Below are 19968 nucleotides of genomic sequence, written 5' to 3'. Positions count from 1 at the left end.
AAGATGATACCCTCCACTATGCTCTTGGGCAAGGAACTCCGCTGTGATCATGCCATCTTCTGAGACATACAGGTGGAATGGTAGATTGTAGTCAGGCATGCCCAGTGCTGGAGCTGATGTGAGAGATTGTTTCAGATAACAGAATGAGTGCATCATTTCAAAAGTCCATCCAATGTCACTGGGCTGCTCTTTGAGGCATGGCTTTCTCAGGTTATTTTCATAATAAGAACAGTCAGGAATGTACTGACAACAATAGTGAGAATAGTTAAACAATAGAGTCTGAGAAAAGACAACATGTCAGTCTTATTCGAGGGAGGAGCCACCTCGAGTATCACAGAGAGTCTATCAGATGAGAGACAGTGCTCACCTTGAGAGACATCAAAGCTGAGGTATCGCGCTGAAGTCTGACAAAACTGCAGCTTGGACTATGAGGCCTTAAATTCACACCGAGCCAGGTGCACAAGAAGAGCCAGAGAGCCTTATTCACACTTGTACTTGTCCTCAGCTGATAGCAGAATTTCATCTGGATATTGGAGCAAAGTGCAGCCATCAGGGAGGATCAGAGCATTCAGTGAGTTTCGACCAACAGCAGAGAAGACTGTGGGGGAGTCAATGAACCCTTGAGCTAGGCAGGTCCATGTATATTGCTGCTGCTAAAAAGTAAAGGCAAATATAGGTTGAGTCTCGACACTCACGGGGACACTGAAAAAGGCACTGCAAAGATCAGTGACAGTAAAGTGGATATGTTGACTCAGAATAGATAATATAAAAATGGAAGTTACATCTGGTATAGGAGAGCTGACAGGAATAACCAATTGATTAATGCGTCTCAAAACCTGAGTGAATCTGAGGCCCCGTTTGATTTTTTTACCAGATTAACTGGAGTATTATACGGAGAAGAACAAGGGACCAAAAGACATTCTGATAACAGAGATGAAATCACAGGTTCAATGCCATTCTCCTTTTCAGGGGAAAGTGGATATTGTTGACAGTACACAGGGACAGATGTTTTCAAACTGGCACCATATGGGGGTGCCTGTACATGTCCAACCTCATTGGATTATGATACCCAGAGTGTTTGAAGCACCTGATTCAAAATCTAAGGAACAGAGGCTTCAGCGCCTGTGTCTTCCTTCTCTGATAAAACAGCAGAAGCAAACGATAGGTTATCTGGTGTGCACAGAACAGTAAGACCTACTTCAAAAGAAATAGAACAGTTGATTTTAGTCAAACTATCACTGTCTAATAGATTAAAAGAGGAGCTAGGAATGACAACAAAGTGATGCATGAAAGGCAATTTAGGATTATCTGGCATGGTCACAAGTAGGGAATAGTCTTAGGGCATTTAACAGGAGTCCTGTTTATTCACACAGAGGTAATAGTGGTCCCTGATACTGGTCCATTGTAAGATTTCCCACGAAAAGATGATCAAGTGGCACCCATGTCCAACATAAAGGGATAAGTGTTGCTATCTACACAAAGATCAATTATGGGCAATGTGCTGGAATCAGTAGCAAGAATCATGGACAATATATTGGGGTTAGTGTCACCCTGTGGGCAGCCCCATTGCTATGTAAACTCCCAAGCAGTGGGATACTGGGGGGACACCCGTGTGTATGAGATTGATACCTGTAGAGTGAGATTAGGCAGACTACAACGTTCAAACTGAGTGCTACCTTTTCTCATATCACGTGCTTTTTTTTCTGGCATTCATATTCCCAGTCACCAACTCTGCCACAGGAGTGGCATTGGCCAGACTTAAGGTCAAACTTCCAGTCATCTGGGAATGGTGTCTGCATTGCGGCATTGACTGATGATTGATGCTCACCTGTCAGAGATTTGGGCTTAATCACAGGGTCAAAGACACCAGCGGAATCCAAGCCTCGAGGCTTGTGACCCACTTCCTTAATGCTCATGTCATTTACAACCTCAATTCCAAAAAAGTTGGGACAAAGTACAAATTGTAAATAAAAACGGAATGCAATGATGTGGAAGTTTCAAAATTCCATATTTTATTCAGAATACAACATAGATGACATATCAAATGTTTAAACTGAGAAAATGTATAATTTAAAGAGAAAAATTAGGTGATTTTAAATTTCATGACAACACATCTCAAAAAAGTTGGGACAAGGCCTTGTTTACCACTGTGAGACATCCCCTTTTCTCTTTACAACAGTCTGTAAATGTCTGGGGATTGAGGAGACAAGTTGCTCAAGTTTAGGGATAGGAATGTTAACCCATTCTTGTGTAATGTAGGATTCTATTTGCTCAACTGTCTTTTTTGTCGTATCTTCCGTTTTATGATGCGCCAAATGTTTTCTATGGGTGAAAGATCTGGACTGCAGGCTGGCCAGTTCAGTACCCGGACCCCTCTTCTACGCAGCCATGATGCTGTAATTGATGCAGTATGTGGTTTGGCATTGTCATGTTGGAAAATGCAAGGTCTTCCCTGAAAGAGACGTCGTCTGGATGGGAGCATATGTTGCTCTAGAACCTGGATATACCTTTCAGCATTGATGGTGTCTTTCCAGATGTGTAAGCTGCCCATGCCACACGCATTAATGCAACCCCATACCATCAGAGATGCAGGCTTCTGAACTGAGCGCTGATAACAACTTGGGTCGTCCTTCTCCTCTTTAGTCCGAATGACACGGCGTCCCTGATTTTCCATAAAGAACTTCAAATTTTGATTCGTCTGACCACAGAACAGTTTTCCACTTTGCCACAGTCCATTTTAAATGAGCCTTGGCCCAGAGAAGACGTCTGCGCTTCTGGATCATGTTTAGATATAGCTTCTTCTTTGAACTACAGGTAGTCATCGACTTACGACCGATCGACTTTATGACCGTCTGGTTATGACTGGCAAGTGTTTCCCAGCTGAGCTAGCTGAGCGTACAACAGTTTCTGCCCCAGCTCCCGGCAGCGCCCAGCATCCAGTCAGTGTTGCCAGATACTGCTGACGGTTTCCAGCCCAAAATATGTTCAAAACCCGCCAAAATGCACTTAAAACCGCCCAGTCTGGCAACACTGCATCCAGCCTCTTCTCTTATGTGTGCAGTGTTTCGCTGGACAAACAACGAGCGAGGTACAGCGTGCGTACGGCTTAACCAGATTTTGTGCTATAATGTGCACAGCTGGTAATCAAAGTAACTTTCACTTTTCTGTTCTGTTACACTGTTCTGTGTCCAATGTCCAAAATGAAAAGTTAGTTTTCAACTGTTCAGCTAAAAAAAAATGTAATTAAAACGATTGTGTTGTTGAAATGATGTTTGCAATTTATTTATAATCAAAAACGGATACAGGTGGATGAAAGAGTGATAGTGTGATAAAGTACTATACTAGTACTACTGAGTGATAAGAAGTCCTAGTGAATGCTTGATAAGTAGACAATAATAAATAATTAGGTGTATTTTTCGGCACGCGCACTATGACTCAAAATAATATACCGGCAAGAAATAAAAGTTACTTTCACCCCTGAGTATGCAGTGTTTGACTTAAACCAAATAATGAGCCAAGGTAATGAAATAAGAAAATGTTGATAAAATAAGACTTTAAGATGATTACAATATCATTACACATCACAATATACTTGCGTTCATTTAACATAGGCCGACTTACGATCAGATCGGTTTACAACCGGTCAGTCATAACCAAACGCAGTCGTAAGTCAACGACTACCTGTATAGAGTTTTAGCTGGCAGCGGCGGATGGCACGGTGAATTGTCTTCACAGATAATGTTCTCTGGAAATATTCCTGAGCCCATTTTGTGATTTCCAATACAGAAGCATGCCTGTATGTGATGCAGTGCCGTCTAAGGGCCCGAAGATCACGGGCACCCAGTATGGTTTTCCAGCCTTGACCCTTACACACAGAGATTCTTCCAGATTCTCTGAATCTTTTGATGATGTTATGCACTGTAGTTGATGATATGTTCAAACTCTTTGCAATTTTACACTGTCGAACTCCTTTCTGATATTGCTCCACTATTTGTTGGTGCAGAATTAGGGGGATTTGTGATCCTCTTCCCATCTTTACTTCTGAGAGCCGCTGCCACTCCAAGATGCTCTTTTTATACCCAGTCATGTTAATGACCTATTGCCAGTTGACCTAATGAGTTGCAATTTGGTCCTCCAGCTGTTCCTTTTTTGTACCTTTAACTTTTCCAGCCTCCTTTAAAACGTTAACAGCGAAAAATACATAGTAGCTACACTTTCGATGCACCTGCATCCGTAGGCTACAGAGCAGCGCATTCTGTTCTAGAATCTTCGGCCAGAGTCCGCATTATATGGACTTGGAATGGAATTGCTACCGCACACGCTGCGCCGACTCTTGCCAGAACAAAAATGCTGAAGTGGTTGAAGTGGACCGACCGTGGGGAAGAAACTGAAAGCCCAGACATAACGTCTCCGGGACCTTCAGGATCCAAAGTGTCATCGCCTGGTCTGCAGGCAACGCTAGCAACTGAATGAACTTAATGAACACTGTTAGACACGTTATAAAATACAACAGGAATGATGTGGATGATATTGACGGAAGATACCGTTCAACAGAATAAGTGAGTTTTCTTGGTGTCTTTCTAGTTCAGAAAGTTTAGTCAGTCAGCAGCACAACTAGGCTAGGACCTGGCACTATGTTGATTTTGCTAACATTTGCACCCACGTTTCGGCAGCGAAAGTTCATAAAATGGATAACGGAAAGTTCATAAAAATGGATAACGGTAATGGTGAAAATTATAAGTTGGCCTTATAAGTGCCAACAGATATTCAAGGTATAAGTAGATGAAATGAACATAAAAGGAGTCTTATTTTCAACTAAAGTGTACTGCAGATGTAGGGAGTTGAAACATTTTCTGAATGAGCTAGTTGGCCCCTTTAAATAAACGGGTATCTATTCATACAGTGAGATCGCCAAAGTTTTATAAACTGAAAATGCAATAACTAATTTTGAAGTAGATGATGTATAGGACATGTGTCGCTTGTGTCTTGTGACTTATTGCAAAAATGATATGATATAAAAGGTTCAAAATCGCATAGTTACAAATATAATAGTAATTTCATATGATAATATTAACCACTGGTTATTTCAGAGAGGAAAAAAATGGGGACACTATTGCTTCCATTCGGGACAATACAACACAGAATTCGGGACCACTGGGGGACACAAAGAAAAAAAGTTAATTTCGAGCCCTGGAATTTCGAGCCCGGGATGTAAGATTATTCACAAAAGTTGTGATGAAAAGCGTAGTGATATTCCTACTATCTGCAGGATCAGAGGGCAGCACTGCATGCTCGTTCCATGAAGTTTTAAAACGTGGTGAAGGTGAAGTAGCCTCTTTCTTTTTGGTTTAGACATTAAAAAGGCAAATATTCTCTCTCCAGATAGGCATTTGATAAGAGTGATTGATTCTGTTTTTTAATTAGTTGTTTACTAGTCATCAGTAGTTAGTTATAAGAATTACTCCATCATAACACCATTGGGACCAAACCATCCTAAATTCCGACTCAGCACCATTAATGTCAGAACTTGCAAGTGTGAAAGTAAATTAGTGGACTGCATAACACATTGCAAGAAATTAGCACATGACATAACTTGCATGCAGGAAGTACAGCAGAGGAGTGAGGGGGAAATATGTTTTGATGATAATGTTCTCAAAGGGTGGCACCTTGTATACAATGGGATGAAGGTTGCACAGGCAGGAGTTGCTATCGTTCTGGCTCCACACATTATACTGTTGGATGTTCAACATATTAAAGAGGGAAGGCTGACCATGGCTAGAGTGAAAGTGAACAGGGTCAAACTGACAGTATATAGCTGCTATTGTCCTACAGAAGAGCATGCCACCTCTACAAAAGAAAAGTTTTTTTTTTCGCACACCTATTAAGGCCATGCAAAAGATGAAAAAAGACCACCCTTCCTTTAAAATCATTGCTGCTGGCGATTTTAATGCAACCATCAGTAGTGATTGCAATCTTAACAGTTGGCTAGGGGTGGGCCCTTATCATGACAAAAACTCTACCAGCTTTAATGGAACGAAACTTATTGAAACTGCAGAATGCAACGCTCTCTGTATCCTTAACACGTTTGCTACCAAATCGGATGAGCACAGATGGTCTTTTCACTCCAACCTTGGATAAAAGTGAAGATTGGACTATATACTGGCTGAATGGTATGTCAAACAGGCAACCATAAACTGCAGAGCTTACCCTATGCAAAGCCAACCTTTTGATTCAGACCATCGGGTTGTTGTTATGGATGTCGATTTTCCAACAAGAAAGATGATCAAAATGATCTTTCACAAAAGACAACCCCCTACTGTACACCTGGACCTTCGTCATTTGCGAGATGAACCAACCATTCAAGCATCCTACAGTGCGAAGCTGGATTCCCTGCTGTCAACTGAGCCAAGCACATCATTGATGATCGATGAAATGGAGGAGGTGGTGACAAAGGCAATCCAACAGGCCACTATGGAGACAATTCCTCAGAGGCTGAATAATCTGATCAAGAAACCTGAGACTAATACTGACTATCAAGAACTTCCAGTACGATACCATAAAGAGAAAGACCCAATGAAGAAGAAAACATTAGCATACGATGTCAGGAAAATGCGTACAAAGTTGAAAATTGCCTATTTTGGACAAAAAGCAGCACAACTGAACTTCGCAAGTGAACAGCGTAATACTGAGGAGGAGTTCAGACTAATGAAAAGACACACATCACTGACGTGTGTCAACAGGCTACTGATTCATCTGGGAAAACTGGAAGAACATTTCTCAAAGCATTTTTCTGCTTGACCTTATGTTCAATAACCAGAATTAAAATACCCTGAGGATTACCCACATCTTCTCCTTCCAGATGATCTACCTCCAGTTGACATCTCTACTCCTAGTCATGTTGAAGTTGAAGATAGCATGAAAAGATTCAAAGATGGCAGATGCCAAGGCACTAATAAAGTATACTCGGAACAGTTGAAATATGCGAGGTCTGAAGGATTGATAAAGTATATTGTGCTGCTAGTTGGTATGATATGGTCCTGCTTAGAAGTTCCCATCAATTGGTTAATGGCATGTATAGTTTGTCTGCATAAGAGAGGATTGAAGTCGCTCGCTGAGAACTACAGAGGCCTAAGCATAATTGCAACTATATCCAAAGCCGTATCTGGGATAATCTGTGGACAGAATTAGGGAGAGATGTGATCGGATTCTGCTTCGAACACAGTTTGGTTTTTGAGCTAATAGAGCTACGTGTGATGCCATGTTTACTCTACATGTAATACTCAAAATATCAAAGAAATCAAGAACCCCAATATTCATAGCCTTTATTGACCTCAAGGCTGCATACGATTGGATCCCACACGACACCTTATTCCTGATGCTTGGACATCCAACTCAAGTGCCCACACCTGACTGCTATAATATGTGCTCTATACAGTGGAACAAAAGCATGTGTTAGAGGGTTGACCAGTTTCTTTGAAACCGTAGTAGGATGCCGTCAAGGTGCCTTGGAGTCACCCTCTCTCTTTAACATCTATATGGGCTTTGTTGTCAGAGTGGCTCGAGGCAAAATATCCAAAAGGCTACCTGAGTCTGGATTTAAACTAAAATATTGCATTCCTAATGAAGTGTCTCCTAGAGAGCTGCATACTAAAACATCACCATCCGGCCAAAGTCGTGCCACTGAACTCCTTTATGCTGATGACCAAGTTGTATTTGCCAACTCAGCAGAAGAACTTCAGTCTATACTTGCCATCTATGACAACACATTTAAATGGTTTGGAATGCAAATGTCATATGACAAGACAAACAATGGTGTTCAATGCTGATGAAGAGCTAATGAACCAGGAAAGTTTGATCACTCTTGGAGAAAGTAAGATAAAGAACGTCAGGAGTTTCAAGTACTTGGGATACACCATCAACAACTATGAAGACATTTCATCATCTATTCATGTAAGAATAGGTGCAGTGTTTGAGAAGTGGAATGAGTTAAAACATGTTCTGATGGATAAGTGGATCCGACTGTCAACTAGGGTGAAATTTCTAACCATGTGTGTACGATCACGTCTTCTCTATAGTGTCCAAGCTTGGGAGCTTACAGAATATGAACTCAACAAGGTGGAGGTCATCTGGCATGGTTTTCTACGGAAAATGGTGAGAGGTGGCTATGAACGTAAGAATGCGCCGAGTCGGAACGAAAGAAGGCAAAATGTTAACTCAGAAACTCAGGCTGAGAAAGAACTTGACTTGGAGCTATAAGATCTCCAATGAACAGCTTCATGAGATAACTAACACTCTCCCTATACGTGACTTCTGCTACCTCCAACATCTAAAATATTTGGGTCATGTGTGCAGAATGGACAATAGTGAGCTCCAGAAACAAGTACTATTTGACCAGCGAGTTCCAGAAAGGCTTTGGAATAGGGTTGAAAGGCTGCTTGATGTCGATGCATTGCAGGCTAGGAGAATGATGAGGAGAACAGACTATGTGCAACTGCTTGAGCAGAAGTTTAAGCAGGAGTGCCCCAAGGCCAATGCTGAGCCATGTGGGAAAAGATGATGATGATTATTTAAAAGCTCATCTCATTATCTCTAGCCGCTTTATCCTGTTCTACAGGGTCGCAGGCAAGCTGGAGCCTATCCCAGCTGACTACGGGTGAAAGGCGGGGTACACCCTGGACAAGTCGCCAGGTCATCACAGGGCTGACACAGACAACCATTCACACTCACACCTACGGTCAATTTAGAGTCACCAGTTAACCTAATCTGCATGTCTTTGGACTGTGGGGGAAACCGGAGCACCCGGAGGAAACCCACGCGGACACGGGGAGAACATGCAAACTCCGCACAGAAAGGCCCTCGCCGGCCACGGGGCTTGAACCCGGACCTTCTTGCTGTGAGGCGACAGTGCTAACCACTACACCACCGTGCTGCCCACCATGCAAAATAATACTCCCAATTATCCTCTGAGCCCTGTATAGGTTTGAGAGGCAGGTCATAGTAATTGCTTAAACCTCTCACATCCTCCTGGACTATACCATTTTTTTCCTTCTCGTGTAAAGACTGTAATCAGAGGCCATCCACATTGGATCTGCCTGAATATCAAAAGATCTTCAATTAAGGTATGTAAATCGATTCATCATGGCACACATTCAGCTTGTACAATGTGAAAAATGCAGGATGTTTAGTCATTCTTTCTCGGTCATTAGTGATAGCTTTATTTGTGACAAGTGTACAGTAGATTAGTTAGTTCTCTGATGAAGATTACAGTTTAGAGGTGCACATCCAGACTCCAGAGAGGGTTAGTGAGAACAAGAGCAGTGTAGTTTCTGTATGTGAAACTCTGGATACCCTAGGCGGAGTTAGCAATCACCTCACTCTGGCATTAGAGCCCTCACAGTGGGGCTAAGAACTTGGCGGCATAATTGTAGAGCCAAAGCTACCATTGAGGCTTGCCCATGGGAGTACCACTCCTCTCTGTTTCACGTGTCAAACAGGTTTGCACTCCTCAGTGAAACACCCGCTGAGAAACCTGAAAAAGCTCTGGTTATAGGAGACTCTATCTTACTGCATATGAAATTAGAATTGCATTAGAGACTTTAATATTCACTTTGATAACCCAGAAGACCTTCTGAAAACAGTATTTGTGTCTATTCTAGATTCAGTAGAGGTTAATTAGAATGATATAAGAACCTACTCAGAATGCTGGTCACACTCTTGATCTAATACTAACATTCAGGTTAAATATAAAAAAATATTGTCACCCTTCCACAGTCTGAAGTTACCTCGGATCATGATCTCATTTTATTCAAAATATGTTTGAGCAATAATATATGCACCTCACCATGCTACTGTGTCAAATGTTCATCCACATTAACTACTTCACAAAGTTTTATAAATAGTCTCCCCAAGTTATCAACTTCGACTGGCTCACTGTCAAACCCCAGAGAACTTGATCAGACAACTGAATGCTTCAAGTCAACGTTCCACTGTACTTTAAATAATATAGCTCCACTTAAAAGAAACATCTAGATTAGAGAGAAACATCTAGGACCCTGGTGTACTTGCACCTTAAAACAGACCACTCAAAAATTAGAACATAAATAGCATCAAACAAAATTGGTAATATTCTAATTAGCAGGGAATGAGAGCCTCCTGAAGTATAAAAAAGCTCTTAGTGCTGCTAGATCAGCATATCTCTCCACCCTAATAGAGGATAACAAAAATAATCTGAGATTCTTTTTTTTAAAAGGAAAAACATCACCATAGACACCTGCACACCTGCAATGTGTAGTAGCAATGACTTCATGATTTTTTTCCATGACAAAATTGAAAATATCTGACAAAAAATTTAAACTACTAATTTATGGTCAGGCAATTTAAGTAACCATATAGTTAACAATATAACTGTATCAGATTAGCAATTAGAATGTTTTACTCCACTGAGAGAAATTGAATGAACTTCATTAATTTCCACAGCAAAATCTTCAACTTGTGTACTAGATCCCTTATGTACACGACTCTTCAAACAGATAATGCCAGAAGCAATTGAACCTCTTCTAAAAAAAATCAATAATTCCCTTAGAATTGGCTATGTCCCAAAATCCTTTAAACTAGCAGTTATCAAACCCCTGATTAAAAAAACCTGACCTTGACCCCTTTCAGCTGTCTAATTATAGACCAATATCAAACCTCCCTTTTATCTTCAAGATCCTGGAAAAAGCTGTGGCACAGCGGTTATGCTCATATCTACACAGGAACAACATCCATGAAATGTATCAGTCAGGATTTCGACCTCATCAGAGCACAGCGACAGCACTGGTTAAAGTTGCAAATAACCTACTATTGGCCTCTGATCAGGGCTGTGTCCCCCTGCTTGTATTGCTTGACCTTAGTGCAGCCTTTGACACCACTGATCATTCCATTCTCCTGGATATACTAGAAAATGTTGTGGGAGTCAAGGGAACGGCCCTCTCTTGGCTCAGGTCTTATTTAACAGAATGCTATCAATTTGTTGATATAAAAGGTGATTTTTCTATGCAGACTAAGGTAAACTTTGGTGTTCCACAAGATTCTGTCTTTGGTACACTGCTTTTTTTTTCTTAATATATGCTACCTCTGAGTAATATTCACAAAAATGGTATTAGGACGGCACGGTGGTGTAGTGGTTAGTGCTATCGCCTCACAGCAAGAAGGTCCGGGTTCGAGCCCCGTGGCCGGCGAGGGCCTTTCTGTGCGGAGTTTGCATGTTCTCCCCATGTCCGCGTGGGTTTCCTCCGGGTGCTCCGGTTTCCCCCACAGTCCAAAGACATGCAGGTTAGGTTAACTGATGACTCTAAATTGACCGTAGGTGTGAATGAGAGTGTGAATGGTTGTCTGTGTCTATGTGTCAGCCCTGTGATGACCTGGCGACTTGTCCAGGGTGTACCCCGCCTTTCGCCCATAGTCAGCTGGGATAAGCTCCAGCTTGCCTGCGACCCTGTAGAACAGGATAAAGTGGCTAGAGCTAGAGATAATGAGATGAGATGAAAAATTATATTAGCTTTATGTTGATGACACAGTTGTATGTTTCTGCAAAGCCAGATGAGAGACACCAGCTTAATAAAATTGAGGAATGTGTAAAGGACATTAGACACTGAATGCTTATTAACTTCCTTCTACTTAATTCTCAGGAGACAGATGTACTTGTACTCGGACCACATGCAGTCAGAAGTAGGATTTCTGATTAAATAGTAACTCTGGATGGCCTTTCTGTTTCTTCACATGCAGCAGTAAAAGACCTCGGGGTGATCACTGACTCCAGTCTTTCATTTAAAACTCATATCAATAACATTATGAGGATAGCTTTCTTTCATCTCAAAAATATTGCTAAGATAAGAAATATAATGTCACTACATGATGCAGAAACCACGAGCTGGCCTAGTGGTTAGCGTGTCCACCTCTCGACTGAGAGATCACGAGTTCTACTTGCGGTCGGGTCATACCAAAGACCATCATAAAAATGGTACCTACTGCCATCTGGCAAGGCATGCTGCAATACAGATGCAAGTAGGGAAGTCAAACTCTCACGGTTACCAGAGGATTAGCCCCCCGCTGTAACCCTAGCTGTATAGGTGAGAGGCCAAGGGCTATGGAAACGGAGATTGGCGTTTCACCCATGCACCTCAAAGAGTTGGTTAGTACTGGGACAAGAGACTGCCTGGGAAAACCAGATCCTGGTGTGGAAGGGACTTTGGCTTGACTTGACATGATGCAGAAAAAAATAGTTCCTTCTTTTGTTACCTCTATGTTGGATTAGTGTAATGCCTTATTGTCTGGATGTTCCAACAAGTGCATAAACTAACTCCAGTTAGTTCAAAATGCAGCAGCTAGAGTCCTTACTAGAACTAAAAGATATGACCACATCACCCCTATCTTATCCACATTGCATTGGCTCCCAATCAAATTTCGCACTGATTATAAAATACTACTATTGACCTTTAAAGAACTGAATGGTCTTGCACCACAATGCCTGGGTGAACTTCTGGGCCTTTATGACCAACCATGCCTACTTAGATCAAAAGGTATTGGGGGCTGAGCCTTTTCTTACAAAGCCCCACAGTTATGGAATAGCCTTCCAAGTAGTGTCCGGGACTCGGACACAGTCTCAGTGTTTAAGTCTTGGCTAAAAACATATGTTTTTAGTCAAGCCTTTTGTTAATAGCTTTTTATTAGTTAAAGGAGTAGATCTAGAGGGTCCTCAGGCATAGAATGTTTTGGTAAACTGGGATATATAGATGCTGTCACCCCCCCACTCTCACATGTTCACTCAGGTTTGTTGACGGTGGAGTGGCTGACTGCTTTATATCCCAGGGCTTCCTCATGTCTGTATTACCTTCTGGCTCTCTCTTTTTGTTATGCTGTCATAATTAGTCTTGCCAGTCTCTGCTTGCACTCAGTACGAAGTGTATACTGATCTTAACCATTAGGTGACACTGGGCATAGGGGAGAGCGGGGTAAGATGAGCCACTTTTTACATTTTTCATCATAACTACATGTTAAAGCCATTTTTGCTTCCAGTCTACACACCATACCAAATTTCAAAGTGTACTGTTACTATCTGAGAAAAAAATAATTGATAAGGTCTTATGGTTAGAGTGATATTACCTCTTGAAAAAAAAATGTCAAGTGGCTCAACTTACCCCATGCACGGGGTAAGATGAGCCACTGTGTGGGGTAAATTGAGCCAACACAAAACATGTTAGGTTAACAAAGTAAACAACTTTTATTATTAGAAATGCAATCAGTGAATCAAGTCAAGTCAATCAAGTGGGGGATAGGGCCGTTGCATAGAGAAGGGGAGATGAAGAGAGAGGTGATAGAACGAGATGGGATAGGGAGGGATAGATAGATGGATAGGAGAGAGAGATATGCATAGATAGATAGAAAGAGGGATGGTTAGAGAGGGAATGAGAGATATACTATATTATAGAAATTACTAAAACAGTAGAACAGTGCCAAAAAATCTTATTTCTTTCAGTAGGTTAAAACATTGCTAAAACATGCAGCAATCATTCCATCAATCATTTCATCATTATTCAATGTTCCAAGCGTTCAAATTGCAAGGGAACACCATTTGCCTCTCCCTCCATGCTGTCCCCCCAACAGTAAAGGGGTGGGGCAATTTTTTCACAATATCCTGTCTTGACAGGACAGCCTTATCTTTCTCTTTGAAGACAAAGGTCGGCTTTCTTGCAGAGCCATGGCATGACCGGCTTCTTTTGACAAATCTTGCCTCTATTTCGAAGACATCCAATTTGATTATCTGGCCAATGAAGAAATGCACTTTCTTCTTCCCCGTGAATTTTGCCACAACATAATCCCCCACATCTAACAACTGGTCTTCCTCATCTGATGTCATATATATATATATATATATATATATATATATATATATATATATATATATATATATATATATATTGTTGTCATATATGACCAGTAAATGTGAAAACTTAAGTGTCATCCATATTGGGTAAGCTCAGCCACCAATGGGGTAAGTTGAGCCAGTGGCTCAACTTGCCCCACATCTAATGGCTTGTCTTACCCCGTGGCCACCATTTTGTAGAAAAATGCTAATAAAGGGGATTAGGCTAATCAAAATTATTTTTATTAGCATTCATATCATAGCTTAGAAAGCCACTAACTTAACCCTAATGTGTCTAAATATTATTCTACTTTTGTCTTCTCTAAATCATCTTCACTGTGGACAAACATGGAATTGACTTAGAAAGCACAAAAACACATTTTTATAAATATCTCCCTCACCTAGTTTGACATGTGGTGCTCCTCTCCACAAGTGTAAGTAAATGGTCCCGCCCCCCTTTGAATGTGGTCACATGGTCACATTTGTTTACTGTTTCTTAGAAACAGGGGGTGGCTCATCTTACCCTCTGGCTCATCTTACCCCGCTCTCCCCTACCCAACAACCTGTGTTTTCTCTCCCCGTCCCTCCCTCTGTCTGTCTTTCTCTGTCGAGTTACATGTCAATCCTGAGGCACCAATGATGCTGACCTGTTCTGCTCTTCAGACTTAACGTATTCATCCTGATGCCTTACTACCGGCTGGAGTCTCATCACATCACTCCTGTGGAGGATGGCCCCATAAAGACAGTCAAAACATGCACTTAGAAGATGGCTTTGGACACTTACAGTTTTGCTTTGATGGCTGAGGACTAAAATTGCCATGATAAATTTAGGACTGCAGTTGTCATGAACTATCTTGCACTCAAGTCGCCATTAATGGACAGTTGATAACCAACAAAATTGAGTTCATGTTAAAACAATAAAGATTTTCGTGTTTGCACAATTGTACTTTGTAACTAAATAGAAGACTTGCACAGTGACTGGAAGCAAGTTATAGAAGCAAGTTATTTATAATCACGTTATCCATTATCACTCAGATGAGAATGGGTTCCTTTTTGAGTCTGGTTCCTCTCAACATTTCTTCCTCATGTCGTTTGAGGTAGTTTTTCCTTGCCACCATCGCCACAGCCTTTCTCATCAGGATAAATAAATTTATTAGGGATAAATTAGCTCATATGTTTAAAGTCTTTACTTTTCTGTAAAGCTGCTTTGCAACAATGTCTGTTGTTAAAAATGCTATAGAAATAAACTGACATGACTATATATAATATATATGGGCACGAGTGTTTTACTGGGAAATACGCCAGTTGTATTTTTCGTACGAGCTACATACAGGACATGGAGAACCAAAACCGTGAATTAATTCTCTATATGTGTCACTCATGAGGATATGTATGAATTGTTTTGATAAATGAGTACTTTGTTTGTGAATGTGTCTATATAATAAAAAAATGCATGTTGGTTTGAAAATATGAAGTTTATCTTCTTTTGTTGAAAAACTCACATTTTTCATACGACATATATTGCAGATTTGAGTGACATATTTCCCAATATTTCACTCTGATGATGTCACTCCCAGTGTTTTCCCACTGACTTGATGTGTGTTGTCAAAATGGTGAACCAGTTAAAAATTAAAATTAACTTTTTTTTAATTAACTTGCATTAATTAATTAATTTTTTTGTTTTAATTAACTTGCATATTTTTTGTGGATGTGTCCATATAATGTAAAGAACATTACACACACACTCATGATCTATCCATTCACCACTTGAAGATAAATGTCATATCTAGATGCAACCATGCAATATCCTCTCTCATTATTTTATATATATATATATATATATATATATATATATATATATATATATATATATATATATATATATAAAATCTCATTATCTCTAGCCGCTTTATCCTTCTACAGGGTCGCAGGCAAGCTGGAGCCTATCCCAGCTGACTACGGGCGAAAGGCGGGGTACACCCTGGACAAGTCGCCAGGTCATCACAGGGCTGACATATAGACAGAGACAACCATTCACACCCTACGGTCAATTTAGAGTCACCAGTTAACCTAACCTGCATGTCTTTGGACTGTGGGGGAAACCAGAGCACCCGGAGGAAACCCATGCAGACACGGGGAGAACATGCAAACTCCACACAGAAAGGCCCTTGCCGGCCACGGGGCTCGAACCCGGACCTTCTTGCTGTGAGGTGACAGCGTGCCGCTACACACACACACACACACACACACACACATACATATATACATACATATACACATATATACACACACACACACACACACACACACACACATATATATGAGAGAGGATATTACATGGTTGCATGGAGATATGATGCACCATAGGCATACCTATGAGGCTATGCATCAGAATATGCAATAGTCAAAAGGGTGGCTTTCTCTCCATGTCTTAAAAAATAGCATCACTGCCAGATGTGAAGATCCACACTATTCCTGCCCATGTACCATCACCAGTCCAAAACATCAGACATCCTCTTGACATTGAGGCCACAAAAAATGCCAAGCCCAGGTAAAACACACACTTGCACACACACAGTAGCACACAGGAATATACAGCAGCTGGTAGTGCAGAACGCAATTTTTACAGAAAAATTAAATACAATGAGACTTTCCATCAGTATGTTATTTATTATTTATTTTCTCAAATCACTGTTTTCTTTTTACCCCTTCTTGTACAGTCTCAGAGCCTGCCTGATTTACATTTCACTGGTCATTTTACTTGTATAACTGTGCAGATGACAAAACTCTTGAATCTTTAAATCTTGACTTTACTGATAACACAGTTTACTTTGAGTAGAGCAGTTATTCTTCAGGTTTTATTTAAATACCCAGAAGCTAGGAAATGAATATACAACTGGATGTGTTATTTGTTACATTTAACAACCCATCTCTGACATATACACATACATACACACACATTGACAACATTGTATCTTTTTTTAGCTCATCAATTTCTCCTGCAATAGACAGTCCTGGTGAGATTATATTTCATATTCTATTCATCAATTTTCCTATCTCTGCTTTCTTAATACATTTGTTTTTTAGCCTGTCTCACTCATCATTCACTCCTACTCTCACTCTCTCACAGCACCAGTGATACACCCTGGAGAACAGGTAAAAATCCTCAATGCATGGGCAGAAACTTCAACTCATTTTCACTAATGTCAGTAGTATACTCTGCAGTGTTTAGGATCTGTCAAGCATAACTAGCAAAGTCATCACCACTGAACCATGACCTTATGTGTGAAGGTTATTAAAAAGTCCCTGCTCCATCTTGCTTATCTTTTCACTGTTCTTGCCACCTCAAGTGACCTATAGTAGGTGGCCCTGCTAGGGCTATTTCTTTTGGAACTAGTGGAGAACACTGATCAGTGGTTATGGGGTGTATAACACAGCTTGATGGTATACCTTGCCAGACAGTAATAGACAGCACTTATAAATAGTACTGTGTCACAATTTTGCAGTTTAGGGGAAATGAGGAAATGGGAGACAGGCTTGTGACAGCCTGGCACCACAGTTAATTGAGGATTAAATGTTGATATTCCTCCCTAATGAAGATGAGACTCGCTAAAATGCTGATGTCTTTTTATTGAATATGCAAATCAGACACAAGATGATCCTGTCCTTTGAGAATGAGAGAAAAAAAAAAAGCTGATTGCGCTTTTTACTGAGGACAGTGTAATGTCCACGACTGTCTCTTACAGACATAAAGTACTGACACAACTAACGTGAGTTGTCTGTGTTCAGCTTTATTAACTGTCAACAACATAACATCCAGTATCTCACTCTACCAAGCTTCTTCATGTGCCCCCAGGTCTAGCCTTAAAGCAGTATCCCCTTTGGGTGAAACATGTAGTGACATCCCCAGGCTATCACCTGTCATTACATCTCCCCCACAAAGATGTTGCACTCCTCTGTTAACCTAGACTTTTAGTGTAAACCATACACACGACTTCTTTATGTGAACATTTCCTATTGTAAACAAAACTGTCTTACTAATCTTCAGACTTCAAAGTTGTCAAACTAAAATAGACATTTTCTGTTCCTTCATGAACAAAACTTAAAGGGATAGTTCGGGATTTTTTACATGAATCTGTATGGCATCCCCATCAATAGTATCGTGCAAACACACTGACTTACCCCTGACAGCATCCTGTGAGTCCAGTTCTTGTCCAGTTTTGGTCCAGACGAAAGTAGTCCGGCAAGTTTGTTGGGGTCATGAAAGTAAAATGTTTTTCGTCTCAAAACAGTATGTGTTCAAAAGAGTGATATATTTGCATCACAAAACCGTTGCCAAATAAAAAGTCAGACCTCGAAATTGCTTGACACTATTTTCTCTCCCTTCTTATCACTGCGCGCTGCCGGCTTCATCCAGCTGCGGCTCCAGCTTCAAGGATAAGCTGGAGCCGCATAAGTAGGAGTCCCAGCGGGTGGTTTGTATTCGATTCATTTATATCCCGACCTTGTCAGCTGTCACATTTATGTTCATGGACCCGGTAAGCTGGTAAATAATATTTATTTATTTTTTTCTTTACCAAATTCTAACAGAAAACGAAAGCGCCCGAAAGGGAAAACCGAGCCGCCTCACGGCTGTAATACAAATTGCTTTCCTCCTCAGTATACAAGTGCGCTTCCATGGCAGGGAAAAAGAAACTACCACTGCTGCCTATGTAGTGCCCTATTTATACAAATAGGAGTCATTCAGGATTCAGCCATGTTTTTGCTCCATGTCATGGCTGAATCCTGAATGACAAACCAGTGCAGTAAAAGTGCTTTAGTAGTGTGCAATGGTGATTGAGTCCAGGTGTGCAGAATCAGTCGTCAGGGGACTGTGAGCAGTGAAGTGAAGGATGGGGGCTATAGTCCATGGGGGCTATATTTAAAGGCTACTTTGAATGCTGGGAAGTGGAGTCTTGAATGCAAGCAGGTGCATGCGTGCCACAGGTTTCACTGATGTGAGATATAGGTTTCATTAAAAAGATAAGCAAACAATTCCAAATCATAAGACAAGTGCAAAGTTTGAAAAAAATAAAATAAAATTAAAAGGCAAAAAGGTTGGGCAATCAGCAGAGAGAATAGACATGGCACAAACCCCAAATCCAAAAAGCAGAAAAAAAGAACATGATAAAGCAAATCCAGTGTGCATGGAAAACAAGGCTTGGTATATCAGGTGAGAAACACTGAGTGATACTTCACAGAAAGTATTTGTATGTGTTTTATAGGATTGGAGATGATAATGTGAAGATGTGGGGTGGGACATGGTGTGGCAGGCATGAAAATCTCTGCAAAGTATGGGGTTAAGAATATCTTGTGCGGGTACCTATCACTTTTCTTCTTGGCTGTACCCTTCCTACTTGATCAGGTACTGAAGTTGACTGTCCTTGTGATGAGAGTTCAAGATTTGCTTGACAATGTATGCAGGTTGTCCCTTAAAGTCAAACAAAACCTAAAAATAAATGCTGTTTGCCGATCATGGCAAGGGCCCTGATGTGCCCGACTGCATGTTAAATATATATATATATATATATATATATATATATATATATATATATAAATCAATTTAAAAATAGGCTTATCTAGGTGCAGCCATTTGCTCTGAAACTAGATATCCACCTGTGGCATAACCAGCACACGAGAACGGCATTTTCCATCGTAACATAGAGCTATTAAATAAAGGCTTCTAATTCTTAAAAAAAAAATCCCTGGGCACCACTGCTCTGTGTGTGTGTGTGTGTGTGTGTGTGTGTTTTGACCATTTCAAATAGGTTGCATACAGAGAAAGAATTTCACTGTGCTGTAATGTCTATGTGACAAATAAGGGCTTCTAATTCGAAAAATCTAATCTGTAATTTTCTGTAACCATGTGATTTTTACTGGCAACTAAATCCTCTCATCAACAGATGTCAAATTTCACTTGGCTAGATCACGCATACTCGGTACTGACACAGATCCAAGTAAACAATGTGCATTGTCATAGCAACGTGATTCTTGCCATCTAAAAAGATCACATTTATCGGTGAATA

The 19968-nt window shown here is 40.7% G+C and overlaps 1 protein-coding gene across 1 annotated transcript in view; it reads left to right on the top strand.

Moving 5' to 3' along the window:
* Positions 1-19968, top strand: part of si:dkeyp-117b11.1 (B-cell linker protein) — a 262865-nt gene that overhangs the window by 164374 nt on the left and 78523 nt on the right. Inside the window, exons 14-16 of the mRNA XM_060931747.1 lie at positions 16346-16454; positions 16889-16920; positions 17034-17059. Of these exons, the coding sequence (XP_060787730.1) occupies positions 16346-16454; positions 16889-16920; positions 17034-17059 (167 nt within the window). The remainder of the gene's footprint in view (positions 1-16345; positions 16455-16888; positions 16921-17033; positions 17060-19968) is intronic.

This window comes from Neoarius graeffei, chromosome 10, assembly GCF_027579695.1.
Source record: "Neoarius graeffei isolate fNeoGra1 chromosome 10, fNeoGra1.pri, whole genome shotgun sequence".
NCBI classification, from domain to species: Eukaryota; Metazoa; Chordata; class Actinopteri; order Siluriformes; family Ariidae; genus Neoarius; species Neoarius graeffei.
The sequence above is the reverse complement of the archived record's forward strand: the minus strand, read 5'-3'. Positions and strand labels throughout refer to the sequence as shown.